Source organism: Eufriesea mexicana, unplaced genomic scaffold (assembly GCF_001483705.2).
Source record: "Eufriesea mexicana isolate 0111107269 unplaced genomic scaffold, ASM148370v2 scaffold4304, whole genome shotgun sequence".
NCBI classification, from domain to species: domain Eukaryota; kingdom Metazoa; phylum Arthropoda; class Insecta; order Hymenoptera; family Apidae; genus Eufriesea; species Eufriesea mexicana.
Window position 1 is genome coordinate 604,737 of NW_016912293.1, and position 16,173 is coordinate 620,909.

The window sequence follows — 16,173 nt, forward strand, 5'->3', positions numbered from 1 at the left end:
CAATTTTTCTATCTAAAATTAATAAAATAGTCCCTCAGAGGGATCTTAACAACTATCATGACCAATAAGCATCTCCTAATCTGTTGAAAATAGATTCCAGTGGATTATCAGAGCTTAATCCACCAGATTACGTACATATGTATTACATAAATTCTTTTGTACTACAATCTCATTTGTAGTATATAATTGTAGTATCCCAGGATAATAGACAGCGGTCTTGGACTTGGCTGGAGCATTCGGGGTATTATCTGGAGTGCGTGCAGATGGATGAAGGATCGTGTGGACGGGATGTTAATGGAAGTATCGGTTGCAAGTGATGAGTATCTAGGAATACGTCTAAGTGTTTGAACTACTTGACCCACTGAGGGCAAGACTGTAAGGAGTGCGTGAGAAAAGCATGATTGGGAAAGACAGCATGGGTATGAAAGATGATAGAGTGTATGGTTTTAAATAAGGGTGCATGAGCTTGAAGCGGACAGTTCTTTCGGGGAGTTATGAAGACAATCTTAGAAGTGATCAGAACAGAGTTGTGTAGAGAGGAGTTATTAATTGTTAATTGATTAGTTATATTTTACTTGTGAGCCATTAGAACTGGCTGAGTTGTTATTGTGTTGTTGAGTTGAGTTGTAATCTTAAGTTGTAGTTGATATAAATTCGTATACTCAATCGTCACCCACATATTGTTTATCATTAATCTATTATTATTCTTATTTAATAAATAGTTCTATTATTTACCACCACCCAAGTCTCTACATAATTCCAAAGGTGAAGTTATATTGCCAACATCATTGCATACAGTACTAGCCTGAACTGCACATTACACTCGTGTTAAAGATAATTCGAATCAACGTGTTCACCCTACAAATTGTCCAGCACACTTACAATCAACGCAACACAGGCGTAACCAGGGGCAAGGGTGGAATTTTGAAAATCGGTGTGCACAAGCCCAGCCAGGGCAATTGCGATATTCGAATTTCACGAGCGTAAGCCGCCGCGATCATCATCTGAATCGCAAATGCGCCGATTGAATCCGTCGAAGCCGAGCAAACAATCCGGAAACCGAGAGTTTGATGCCACGTTTCCGCGTGGGCCAGGGTAGGGGACGTTCGTCGAACTTTCGTCGAACTGGCAGGGGTGAAGCGTACTACTTGCCCGGCGAACTTGCCTGCCGGGAACTCGTAATTGATTTAAAGAAGTGTCCAAACAAGATGCCGAGTCCCGTGCCTTGCAATGTACCGAAATATCCTCGCCGGTGCACGCTCGTGTAAACGACCGTGCAACGGGCACTGGAATCGAAATTATTCCGAGCTCGCGAGGCACGTTTCAGCATTTCTATGAGGTCCGCCGGAAGTCTGTTTGCCACCTCCATCTTTTCCCAAAATTTCGCCGACAAATAGACGTTGCGAACGGTGCATTTCTCTGCATCGAATGCCGTCGATCTCGACTGGGGAAAATCGGATCGACTGGCATTTCGTTCCAGAATTCTTCACGCGACTGTACGGTTATTTCGAAAAGAATTATTTTCAGGATCTAGAGTGGTTAGAAATATTTGGGTATTTTTTAATTCGAGAGACGATTGTTATTATAGTTGTCACTCGGCAAATTTCTGAAGATTTAGAAGATTTTGGAATTACTCCATCACTCTCAGTTTACAAAAATGCACGATTTTGGATCGTGGACAGGCTAAAATGGATTACACGAAAATTAAAAAGCTTTTCGTATACTTTTTTATACTAATCATATAAGAAATTTTTGTAAATCACTTATAATTTAAAACATGATTTTTTAATATAAAGTTGTTAAGAAATTAATTCCCAAATAACTTTTAAGATGAGAATGAATTTTCTAACGTTTCTACTTTTAGCATAATACTTCGTTCTAGCCAAAAATAGAGAAGAAATCAAAATATTTTGACATCTATATACGTTTCATAGAAATTTATCCTATGGAAGTGCGAATGCTGTTTCAGTTTATAAGACGTGTATAAATTATCAAATTTATTATTAACAATAAATTAGCCCTTTGCACTCGGCGAATTTTTCGTTACAGAAAAATAGTAATTCGACGACTTTCTGCCATAAAGTTGACGATATTTTTAAAATAATAAATAAGAAATCGTATGCAAATTAAGACGTAGAATTATTTTATTTCGACATTCCACTTATCGTTGAGTAATTTTAAGTTTGATATGTTAATTAACATCGATCTTTAGGTTCTGATTAAATGGCAACTGAGAATCACCTCTCGATTGCAAAGGGTTAAAATTGTTATTAACAAAGTTCTCAATATAAATTTATAATAAAATCGAAAATGTCAAGAAATTCTTGGTTAGTATCTTAGTTATTTTCTCGTCCTATGGGGTTGATGGTGGATAGTGGTGGTCAGCAGTCATCGACCAAACCCTTCGACTTTTCTAATAATAATAAACAGTTTTTCAATTACTCATTACACAATTATACAAAATTCAATTTCTGCACTCGACTTACATCTCACTTTCATATCCTAAATAACTAATCAAAGTTTCCCAAATTTTCTATAACAACACCGATACTCTACAACAACCATCTTGAATATCACTCACAAGTACAGCTCGACATGTTCCAACAATTTTTCGCCATAAAGAAAACTTGACAGAAACCTAAATAAATTTTGATGCTAGACTTGTATTAATTAACTAACATCTTTCCTATTGAAATTATCGCCCCAAAATTATTCCCCTCGACTATCCCATTTATTTATTATTTATTTATTATTTAACCTAACCTAACCTCACCTAACCAACAATTTCGCTGAATAGTTCGGTTCTAGTCGAAAAACAGTCATTGTCACAGGAACGAAACGTTCGAGCGTTCTCACTATAGCAACGCGAATGGCCTGCGACAACCGATCTTCAATAACACTCACAAGATAGAGCTCGACATGTTGGAACAATTTCGCGGAAAAAGTCTGGCTCCGATGGAAAAACAGCCATCGGGGAAGGAAAAGGCAAACAAACGAAATCCCCGATAAAACTGCACAGATCTGCCAACTTACACAGATTTCCCGACGCGAGTGGAAAAACATTTACCGGAGATCGGGGCAGTATCGAAAGGGTAGCCTGATTCCGCTCGGGCCCATCCTCTTCCACCCCCGAAACGTTTTCGACGATCCAGTTTTTCGTGTCGCCGCTAAGCCAAGCGCTTCTGACACTTTGGCTCACAGGCATACAAACGATAGCGCGTTTTTGTTTCATCGGTAATCCCGCGACGCGTATTTTCTTTGTTAGCCGATGCTTCGTAGCAACGTTCGAAAGCATGCTTTCAGCTACATGCTGGCCAACGGAAGCGGCGGAGAAAGGTTTTTGGCGAGAGAATATAAATCGATTGCGCAAGCAGCTTTGTACGAATGTTCTCGTTTTGTGGTCGGCCATCGCACCTGTGCCCCAAGGGGTTCCCCCGGCGGAAAATAAATGGGATTCGATCGAGGACTTAATCATCCGCCTTCGTTGAAAGGGACGTCTGGGACAAAACGATGTAGAGATCGGGGGACCTATTGATCGTTCAATGGAACATATTTGTCTAGATTTTTCGATCGTCGTACGCGCGATTCGTCGCCCGGAATGAATAATGACTCTGCTTTTATTTCTTCCTGTACCCTGTTCACGGTGTAATTTAACGGTATCGAGAGAGTTTCCTTGTTTCTGTTGCCTCGCGCGTTGCTGTGCAAATACAGCAACCTTTCTGATCGCGAGTCGCTTTTATCTGTTTCGTGCTTTGACACCGGAGATATCGAATTAGTCGAAATGCCTTCGGAAGTTTTGTTCCCGGTAATATTCTTGTAAATTAGCCTTGACTTTTATTGCATTGAAAAATAATTACGTGGACATATTTGTTTTCATCCTACTATTTTAATCTTCGGTATTACATATTATCATTAACGAATCCTTTGAAATAATTTTTTATTATTTCTCAAATAGTCAATTTTTCGCCACGAGGAAAACTTTATGGAAACCTAAATAAATTTGAGAGATGGACAGATTTGGGCCAATTAACATCTTTCTTATTGAAATTATGGGCCCAAATTTATTTTCCTTGATTAGCCCATTTATCGTCCAATTAAAAACACCATATATCGAAATTCGGAAGTTTTGTTCCTGGTAATATTCTTGTAAATTAGCCTTGATTTCGTGGACATATTTGTTTTCATCCTATTATTTTAATCTTCGGTATTATATATTATTATTAACGAATCCTGTGAAATAATTTTTTATTTTTATTCAAATATTCAATATTTGGCTATAAAGGAAAGTTGATAAAAACCTAAATAAATTTGGAAGCTATATTTGGGTCAACTAATATCTTTCTTATTGAAATTATCTTCCTAAAATTATTCTCCTTGCCTGATCTATAACCCTATTTATCACCAATTAAGAACACCATATATCCAAATTTAAATTCAATTATTCCCCAAATCGTTGTAACAAATGCTGTGATATAATTTTGTATTATTTCTCAAATATTCAATCTTTTACCATAAGGAAAACTTTATGGGAATTTAAATATTTTCGAGAGATAGAGAGATTTGGGCCAATTAATATCTTTCTTATTGAAATTATGGGCCCAAAATTATTCTTCTTGACTACCCCATTTAGCATCCAATTAAAAACACGTTATATTGAAATTCAAATTTGATTATCCTCCAAATTTTTATTATTTCTCAAATATTCAATTCTTCGCCGTAAGGAAAACTTTATGGAAACCTAATTAAATTTGAGAGATCGACAGATTTGGTTAACTAATACCTTTCCTATTGAAATTATCGCCCCAAAATTATTCTCCCTCGCTACCCCGTTTACCGTCCACTTAAAAACACGATATATCCAAATTCAAATTCAATTATCCCCGAAACCGTAACAGAAAATCCCCGCAATTTCTACGAAACCTTCCACCCTGTCCCAACATAAACACCCAACCCTATTAACCTTCTTTACATCTGAAACCTCTCGAAATCCTGCGCCACCTACCCAGCCACGCTACAGCCAACGTAACGCCTCCGTGCTTCAAGCATCTTGGGACGTCTCGTCAATCACCCCGTGTATTTGCATGCGATCCCCAGCAGATCGATCTCTCTCCGCCAAACGAAGGAGTCATTCTCAGATAAGTTCCCGATCGAGGCCCGTAAAAGGCGTCAGAACCCCGGAGGTGCCTGATCCGACCCGGACCAGGGGCAAAAACGATCACGCTCTCACCTATCCAAGGAAGGAGGGTACGTTTCCGCTGATGCGGCGATAAAACGGTTGGCCAGCTTGCCATCAAACGAAAGAAACATTGGATCGAGGCTCCGTAGGGTCGGGGAACTGGTTGGAAAGCGTTGTCGGGTTCTCGGGCGCGGAACAGAAGACGCCAGATGAAGGGAAGACCTCGTTCGCGATGGACAGTCGAGGGATGATTCCTGCGGAAGTGGAGGATTTCTGCTGGCACTGGGGACGGGAAAACGAGGAAAGGAAGGTGAAATAGCGGGAAGACTCGGCGTTGTCCAAGTGGAGGTCATGGTGTTTCCCTGGATACTTCGGAGAAGAGGATGCCGGCAGTTTAACGAAACAGGGCCCAATCCCTGACGTTCGTAATGAGCGCTATTGTTGTTGACCCCATCGCGCGTTTCTTCTCTCCTTTATACCGAGATTGGACTTTTCTCTGAGGATGCAGAACGCTGGCTATCGCGGCTACGTCGGTAGACAGCGGCTGGAAAAACCTCGGGATTACGAGGACATTCTAGCCGGTAACGAGATAATAAAGAGACCAGCTTTGTAGCTTCGCGGCGAACTCTTTGCGTCCCGGTGTCGGTTTCTCTCTTTGCTGCAAGCTTCGCCTTTCTCCCACCCTGTTCTTTCTTCCCATTCTTTTTCTTTTTTTTCTTTTTTTTCTTTTTTATTCTCCCACCGGTACCACTACATTCGGACGACCAGCGTGTGTCCACGCTCTTGTAACTCGCGTACTGGTTGCGGTTGGAAGTAAAATTCTTGGCGCGCGGTGACGAGCACGGATTCGTGGTAGAACGATCTTTTTACGGTTTGGTTGCGGCGCAGGTGGATGGGGTGAAACGCGTTTGATGGATTATACTTTGCAGGCTTCTGTCCCGCTGTTTATTTCAGTTGTCGCTGTGCCACGACTTTCCCACCGGGAGAGCCGTTTCTTCCGCGTTTAATCGAGGCTGTTGAAATTTTGAAAAGGGAAGAGAGGGTTTGAGCGTTGCAGACTGGGGATTTCTTGCCGGCTCGCTGCGTTTCCAGGATTTTTCGTAGCTCTCGCTGAATTGCCGACAGGTCGGTCAAAGGATTCCGAGTCAATCATTAATGAGACGCTATGCCAATATTCCTGGCTATTTTTGTCGCTGGTAGATAATTATATATATTTATATATGTTTATTTATTTGCAAATGGACTTGAAGCCCTTTATGTACATAACTGTGTAAACATAAAATTGCACGCGATACGTAAAAGTAACAGAAGAACAAAGGTTTCATAATTTCTAGAAGTTATATATATTATATACATAATTATATATATAATAATTTCCTGTGTACTTGTACAATTTTTAAGTTAATGTGTAATTGTGGTATTTCGCAATTGACGTTTACAATTTTGTAGGGAACTGATAAAGAAGTCATTTATATAATATATATATGTAGGATGGCGAATACTGGTCTTGAGACAGCGAAAATTATCGAAAGAGCAAGAACACAATAACACAAACTCAAAACTCGTAAACTGATTTAACTTAGGAAAAGAACACCAAGGTAACGAAACGAAAATACACAAGGACGCATTCTTTTAAAACTCTTTTTCCAACATCAAACGACTCGCACTTGTGCTGGTCACAACCGATTTCTAAGAACTCTGTTTTGGTTGTCAAAGACCACGCTTTTATGCTTTCCTTAACCTACGCTTCACCCCCCCGTAGGGGAGTCACGCAACTTAATTTTGTTATAGAGAATAACTTTTCGATTTGCTTCTAGAAGATATCGATCGGTTTACAATTTGGTTTTGTTGGCAATAGCCGATTTGCGATTTCTTTTCGTATCCTACTTATAATTATATATATAATAATTTCCTATGTACTTGTACAATTTTTAAATTAATGTGCGATTGTGGTATTTCGCAATTGACGTTTAAAATTTTGTAGGGAATTAATAAAGAAATCAATGTTTTCATTTAAAGTACGTGTAACTGTTAAAATGCGATTATTATGATTTTATCGCTCCTGCGAGATTTATTTTTAACATTACCAAATAATTTTGATATTCTCTATTGTACTCAGAAAACGTTTTACTCGAAATGACTCAAAAAATAACAAATTGTTATTAATACAATTTTATAAAAGTTTCTAGCAATCTCGTGTAAATGATTTTGATGATTCTTATGGTCTTCATGGAATTATTGATGGATGTTATATTGAAAATAATTCAAGGGGTTAAAGGTAAATTATTATTAACGTAATATTACATGGATACTGGTGTGGAATTAATCTCGTTACTGGTAATTCGTACAAGATCTATTTTCATTGTTAATAGGTGAATTTGATAGCTGTTGAATTATTAAAAGCGCGGTACTGCAAATGGCACAAAGGATACTAGGTGATTTGTTATTAATGCAGTTACGTGAATATCCATATAGAATTAATTTCGTAATTAGTAATTTGTAGAAAATCTAGTTTTGTACCTGATAGATGATTTTCGTAGCTTTTATTAAGTTATTGAAATCATTATTCTGTAAATTGGATGGGTTTGCGAGAAATTATTATTGCAATATTATGCGAATATTCGCGTTGAATTAATCACGTTGTCAATGATTTGTGCAAATTTTATTTTCAAATTCAAATTCGTGTAATGGAAATTTGTGAAAATTTGTGAAAACTTTAAGTATACGCGAGTACGTGTATATCGGATACGGAATGTCTTATTAAAAGCTCGAATTTAATTCGCTAATAAATGATTCTAGTGACTCTGACTGAATTAGCAAAGGCGTGATAACGAAAATAATTGAAGAGATTTTAGATCATTATCAATGCGATGCTTAGTGAATCTTTAAATATCGGACTAATCTCGTTACTGGTAATTTGAGCAAGATCTGTTTCCAATGTTCCAGTTGCAAACGGTCCTTATTTATTTATTCATAAGAGGTAATTTCTATTTAACTCCTGCCATGCAAAATATCTCGATCCTATATTGGAATATATTTTTCGTTGAAATGAAAAATACGGTTACATAATAATACATTAAATATTGTTGCACTTCTCGTTGACAGAGCAATTTTACGAAATGAAACAATTTATGGTTGAATAATAATACATTAAATATTATTATATTTCATGGTGACTGAGCAATTTTACGGAATTATACGATATAAAATATTAATAATAAATTATAAGATGCAAAATAATATTGGAAGTATATAAACGAATGCTAGAGACAGTCCATAATAAGGTTAATAACTTCCTCGATTAACTTTTATCTTAACTAACTTAACTTGACTAAAAATATTCGTTTCTTTGTTTCAGCAAATTTCCCGAAAACGATCGAGAACCTAGGGGACTCGATTTCGTCGGAGTTAGAGGGTAATCCACCCCTATGGGTCACCAGGCGAACAGGCACGCACGGCCAGGAAGTCTACATAAATAACGCGAAGATCCTGACGGAAAGAAGCAATTTTCAATCGAAGGTTATCGTTGGCGGCGACGTGAAGACTCAGGTAAATATCTTCCATATTCGACTTTTCTCTAGATCGATCATATAATTATATTTATTTTGCGACCAAAATAGATTTTAAGACCAAATAGAAAAGGTCCAGAAAGTATTAAATATTTCGAACTCTATGAATATAATTATATATAAAGTGATGGGTGCAATTTGTCCTTATATATATACCATACTATAAGTCAGATTAATTACGATTCGAATATTTAATTAAAATCAGATTAATTGAAATTCGATATGACTCTAATCTCTCTATATATATATTAAGCACATAAATGTGACGTGAGTGTTGAGTTTACATCAAGTACATTCATTTAACCGTGTTATTTAATAGAGAGACAAGTGATAGATTCATTTCTTCTGGATTTTCAATTTTTGCATACAAATTATACATACAAAACGAAGGAACACAATATTCATATTAATATTATTTATTCGCTTAATTGAAGGACAGGTGATATGTTATATGTATTAACGCATAAGTAAACCTATAATATCATAAAATAAACTTTTTGAGTTTGTAAATACATTATTCATCATAGACAAAGTTGTAAATATATAACAAAAGAACGGAATATTCATACTAAATAGAAAAACGTAGGACGTAATATTCTTATTATTTATTCACCTAATTGTACGACAGGTGATATATTCAATTTTGTCTCATGTAAACCATGAATCATTAAAATAATAATAATAATAATACTTTATTAACGAACAGAAGTCCTTTGGTATACAATAAAAATAGTAAAACGAAATATACAGTAATTACGTAGTAGTATAGTAGTGCAGAAAGTAATGGAATAAGAAATAATTAAAGAGAATGAGTAAAACAAATAAAAGAAAAACTTAACCCTTTGCACTCGACGATCTTTTGGCTAAAGATGAGTAGGAGTTGAAAGATTTTCTGCTATAAAGTTGGCAATATTTCTTTCAGTAATAAATAAGAAATCGTATAATAATTAACACAGAATTATTTGAATTCGATAGCTCGCACACCGTTACATTATATTAAATTTGACATATTAATTCATATCGATCTTCGAAATTTTATCTAATGGTGACTGATGGTCACCTCTCGAGTGCAAAGGGTTAAGAAATAAATGGCCGAGGTCTACTTGTGCCTAAAATTAAAAATAATTTAATCAAACACCTTTTAATCCTGTAAATTTTCAATCCATATGCATGTATGGGAAAGGAAATATCGCAATACAGTATTCATTCCTAATACCTACAGATTATCTAAGGTATATTTCGATTACTTTTCGTAACCATGAAATTTAATATTTCCTTTTTCCCGATAGAGAGACAAATAGAATATTCAACTTTCCATTTAACTTCTATTCTATCCGCCATAAATGAGAAAGAAATCTAACCACACACACACACACACCAACGAAATTATCCAAGCTTTTAATCTCCACGATACACACTCGTTCTCAAAGGTGTCAGAACACAGCACTCACGCAAAACTCCACATACCTTCTCTCATATACCTCGTTTGACAAACACAGAATGCAACATTTTCATCCGCCTAATGGAAATTTTACTTCCGCCGGCCGCGGCCTGCCAATGGTCCATGCAGGCACGCGTTGAAATAAGGAAAAACATGGCGTCTGGCAACTGCACTCCGCTTCCCGCCGCGGTTAATTTAATCGCAAATTACTTTTTTACGAGCGCAATCTCGCGAGTAATTAAGTTAGTTTACGCGTTGCTCTGCGTGAACGCGACTTCCGGCGTTCTCCGCGATTCCCGCGAAACTGTGCCCAAGGAGCCGACCCCTCCCAGGCCACGACCTCTCTCGATCCGCGTTCTAACGAGCTTTTAATGAGCTTCGCGACTCGGTGTCTCGTCGTATCGATGGATATCGCTCGTCTCGATAAGCTCGTCGAATATTCTCGCGTCCCTCAAGGCAGATGGCTCTTCTGGACAAAGGATTCCTTGAAACAGAGACGCAATAAAAATTCGTGGTGTAAAGGGTGGGACGGGGTGGAAGCTTTTTCGAAAGCGTCTGGAAACTTCGATTACTTTGCATCTCAGTCGGCTGGGATTGAAAGAGAATTATCAGACAATTGTTGTAAGCAGTTTGTCGAACTGTAAATTGCTTCGCTTCAAGGTCAGAGAAGTTTCCGCGTGGTCGTAGCGTGCGTGTGTTTATTTGCGTGGGAATGCAAACACGGTGTGTATGGAATTAGGAATTTGGGATTGGGTCTAAGTTTCGGAGTCGAGGAAAAAAAATTGTTTGTTTCGGCCTTTCGTGCTGTTGGGAAATGGACGGTTGTATTATTTATTTGCTGTTGCGATAAGTGAATTAATTCTCTGAGGTTAGGTTAGGGTTTTAATTACCGATTGTGGATCATGTGTATTTTGTTGTGAGACTTCCTGTTATTTTTTAAGTGAATTGTGTTTTATCTTTCGTAATTCTTCGTTTCTATATTAGGTAATTAACTTTTGAAGGTCTTTACCTTAATTGTTTATTATAGTTTGTGTCTAGGTACTATGTTACAGATTTTTTTATTTTGGGGAATTTATGGGGGTCTGTATCTCGTGGACAGTAAAATTTTTCAAATTAAGATTTTTTTCATACTCAGCAAGAATTATAATTTTTCGTTTATTAGAAAAATAATTTTTCGCAATATCTGTATTTTAATTACTAATTATTGATTGTACCTATTTTGTTATATATTTCATAGTATTTTTGGTTTATGGATATTGCATTCAATATTGCATGATTGATATACCTATTGCATGATTCATATACTCTCTGAGAGATTTTATAGTGAATGAAATCTTCCAAATTGAAATAACTTTAATACTCAATAGTATTTACAATTCCTCGTTTCTTTGTTAGATATAATTAATCCTCCTAAGGTATGTCTATCCTAATTACAAATTATATATTGTACCTGCTTTAATTTAATAAAAATAATTTTCTGTCTCTTTAAAAAAATTTTTTTTCAAACTATGAGGATTGAAAGATTTGAAATATTTTTAAATCTAAATCTTTTAGTTATAAATGTAATCTTTTAAATATTTTAAATCTCTCTTGGATTGGATTTAATAGAAAATTTTTGAAATCGAGGACTCTGTGAGAGGAGATTGAAAAAATGAATCGTGTAGCATAACTGCATCGAGTAATAATCGACCAGAAATTTAATTGGTGCTTCATAATGGGAACCTTGAAGTTCGAGCACTTTGAGTTTAAAATTGAAGTGTAATTGCTTCTCGTAACAAAGATGTCTTTATACGATTAGAAACTAATTAGCCTAAGTGCCAGTGTACGGCTAATTGAATCGCTCGGCTGCTTGTTCACTATGCTTTAATCGTAATTTAGATTGGCAATGAATCTCTACTCTGTAACACTGATCCCAGCATACATAATTTTTCACCTGGAAAATCCGCAGAGATAAAGTTTTATTTCATTTTTTAAAAACGTTTCTTACTGCGTTGAAACTAAAATCTCGAAATTCGTTGAATTTTCATCCAAAGCTGATATCACGTTTATTCTACGAAATAAAAGCAGGAAAGAAGACAAAGAGCATTAAATGATTAATGCACTTCTAGTGGAGCAGGGATATAAACGTGCTACCTCTGCTTAGCTATAATTATTCTTACAGGATTTTCACACTGATTTCGCCATTACATGAACAATCCATTTACACGTGTTAGTGGTGGATGAAATATCAATAACAATATGAACAATTCCTTGTTTAATTACATAAAATGATCAAACACAAGTATTAAGTATAAATCTAATTAATTTCTCTCAATCACATGCTCACACATATTTTCACTATTACAACTCAATTACAACTGACCTATGTTCAATCTCTCTGGTTTGTTCTTTCTACTTTCATACATTGCATGTCACACACAATTACACACAATACCTCGATCATTACCCGCATACTCATTTATCATGATAACCTGAATCCATTAGATATTAACATCCCATGCATACTTGTCCTACTCATCCCTTTCTTACAAACATCGCTGCTTTATTATATCACACATGTATATTCAAAATCTATGTTAACCATTACCACTACACAGACTGTTACAAAAGATTTCTAAACCAATTGAAAACTCTATACGAGTAATAGAAAATGTCTAACCAACATATGTAAATCCAACGCCAATTTTTCTCTGCAAAAAGTAATTTATTATCATTAGTACTAAAACTATGAAACCAATTAATTGCAAGCAAAAATTTTTCTTCGCAAGTTCTATGAAGCATTACCTCTTCTACGCTTCTTTACTTATTCTTGAATACATTTGTGCACTTAAATGCAAAGTAAAAGTGGCCATTACAGCTTATTTTGACATTGACTACACGATGCAACAGAAAGAGATGTTCATTTGTATTGAAGGACAGCGTTATACATTGTCTCCGACGTTTTGAAACCGATGTGGAAAAATTTAAAGCTGTAGCGGACCAAGCTTTTGCATTACGTGGTGTAATTCCAGTTGTAGACATTATTAGTAGGACTATGTATGCTTCTTTTCGTTGTACTGGTTGTCATAAAATGTGTGGTATGAGTGTGAGGAATGTGAATACGTGAAGCACTGTGTTCTTCTTCCTAACCTTTAAATCTACAGCAATTTGTATGCAAAAAAGTATTAACCCTTTCGCTACTACGGGTAGCTCTTTTCCTTTTCTGTTGAATGGTTTAAGAAGAATACTATAAGACAATACTGTATTGAGAATAAAAATACTATATAGTATTACTAATAATAGTATAATACTATAATTATTAATACTATATACTATATAGTATTAAGAGTATGAATACTATATTGCATGTTTCGAGGATTATGTCTTTCTATGTGTTTTGATGCTTAGGTGCTTTTAACGAATGTACGTGGTGTAATTCCAGTTGTAGACATTATTCGTATGACTATGTATGCTTCTTTTTCCTTCCATGTTCCTTTTATTTCTATCTCCAGTGGTTTATATTTTTATTCTATTCTTTCTCGGTGTTTGCTATTGTTATTACTATTAAGACACTCGTCACGGATCAATAGTTCTACCATGAAGCAAAGACTTCCCGAACGAACCTCTGACTCGATCTCCTAACCAAAGCTCGGAAGCTGCAACCCCGCAACCCCCCAGCGCCCACCCCGTTCTCCCCGGCACGAACCCCGTGAATTTCGCCAAACGAATTTCCTTAATCCACATCCGGTATCACCGGTCCAATGAAAATCACGCGGAACCAGTCTTCGACTAATCTCTCGAACGCGCTCGGCCGTTGATCAATTCTCATCCGCTCATCTCCCCCCCGGCTGGCCCGCCACCTTTTCTCTCGTTCACCTCTCGCTGGTATTAGAGAAACTTTTCTCATCCACTTAACGCAGAAGTTCTATCGCGGCCGATACTTCCTGCTCGTTCGTACAGCACGAAAGTATCGGATCATAATTAATGTAGACAAAAGTGGGCTAATCGAATAACTTTTTACATTCCGATTCGACGAACTTCGCCGTCTAGCGGCGGTGCCTCGATCAAGCCCCGGAACTTTCTTTCGCCCTCTGCTGATTAACTCGTCGGAAGCGCCGTGCCTCCGCGCAGCTACGCTTCAATCGTATTAACGCAAAAATAATCGAATTACGCTTTCATGCACCGTCAACGTGTAATTATTGCGAACATCGGACAGCTCCTCTACGTTCCTTTTAATCGCTGTCGCGAGGCCGATGGGCGAGACTCTGCAGAGACTTCCCTTCCAAGATTCTGATGGAAATACGTTTTCTAGAGATATTTGGGGATTTTTGGGGTAGAATGGTTATAGAAGGTGCTTCGTTTACCTTTCATTCTGCAATTAACTTAAATGTTATAGTGAATCTTGAAAATACATAGAGCATCTGTTTAGGTTGCTTTAATTTAGATTAGTTTTAGGTTATGTTTGTTAATATAGAAATTATAGAAATTAAACGATATGTTTACATTATTGTGTTTTCCTAAATATTTAGAAAATTAGAGTGATAAAATTGTTATGAAGGATGCTTCTACTTCACTACTACTGTAGTTTTTGGTTAGGTTAGGAATTAAAAATGTAACGATTTGTAATTTATTTATATTTTTTCTGGGTATTCGATAAATTGGATCGATGAAATAATTATACAAAGTATTTCGTTTAATTCATTTTTTTCCTTTACTGATACTAAAGTTTCCGCTTAGGCTACGTTGATTCCATAAGAGTGACAGGCTAATGACCAATTTAAAAAATAATGTTTTGTAATTTATATAATATTAAAAAATATCTTTATCTCTTTTCGATAGATTTTATTGAGGCATTTGAAAAGAAATTAGGTTTTTCTCTGAAGTTATCAGAAAAAGAATGCTATTTTGGTTGTTGCGTGGCTGGGTTCGCAGGGTGTGGTAGCCGAGGAATTCAAAATGGCGTGTCGATGTGGACTCGCGAGGAGTGGAAAAGCGAAAACGAAGTAATTTGTGGGCACAAAGAGCAACGACATCTGAATAAATTTGAGTTGTATTTATTTCACTTTGAAATAGAACGTTTCCTTTTCTTTTTTAATTATTACCATAATAGAATACGGCGGGATTCATGTCCAAACTTTTGTACTGGGCGCCGTTTTATAATTAAAGTGCTCGTTCTGTCCGCTCGCATGCACTTATGAAACTTCAAAGCTTCGCAGAGATGCTTTATCATGGGTTTTATTTATCATAACCCATGCGTGGAATTTGGTTCATCTAATTAATGAAAACGTTACTCGAATATCCGGTGCAATAAAGGTAACAGCTTCCAAGGGTTTAAACGTAAAAAACGGTGCTCGAAATTTGTTTGAAAAAAGAATTTGCAAGCGTGGAATTAAATCTAACTCCAGCAAGTGTTCAAGTGAAATTTTAATGTGGGTCAAAATTAATCCAGCCTCCGCTGTGCGCAATCCGCTGTCCGAGGATTAAAATGTAAAGCAGTGGTAAAAATTGCCATAGAAATACGTTGCTCGGGGCATCACGCGCTTTTTGCTTGTTACAATTCCGAGTATTGCATTTCTAAGATAATTCGAATTTTTATTCCCTATAATTTCTGCTTCTCGTGCACTCCGTGTACATCGATCCATCGTTAAAGTTTTATCTAGTACGCGAATCGTGTTATACCGGTTAACAACGTAGCAGAAATTACTATTGTGTTGCCAGAATTATGAACGAATAACGCTCAGCGTGTTCATATTAAACGAAAAGTACCAATTCACCTATTGCAATTACACGCTGTAAATTATTGTATCGTATTCGATTACATGTAACGAGTCTGTTGCACGGATGTATGGATTGTAATGGAATTTATTATTTATCTATCTCTATATTACGATAGAATTATCTAGTTAGCGATTATATATGTTTATTTACTAGATGGATTATTACGATATAATTTTTTTCTTCAACTGCGCGCAGCTTGCCAAATATTCAAATGTATGGAGCTATTACTT

The 16,173-nt window shown here is 36.4% G+C and overlaps 1 protein-coding gene across 1 annotated transcript in view; it reads left to right on the forward strand.

The window, feature by feature from the left end:
* The window catches only part of Fas1 (fasciclin 1 Fas1 domain-containing), a 588,690-nt gene that overhangs the window by 445,072 nt on the left and 127,445 nt on the right, over positions 1-16,173 (forward strand). The window contains exon 3 of the mRNA XM_017905693.1: positions 8,535-8,725. Within this exon, the coding sequence (XP_017761182.1) occupies positions 8,535-8,725 (191 nt within the window). The remainder of the gene's footprint in view (positions 1-8,534; positions 8,726-16,173) is intronic.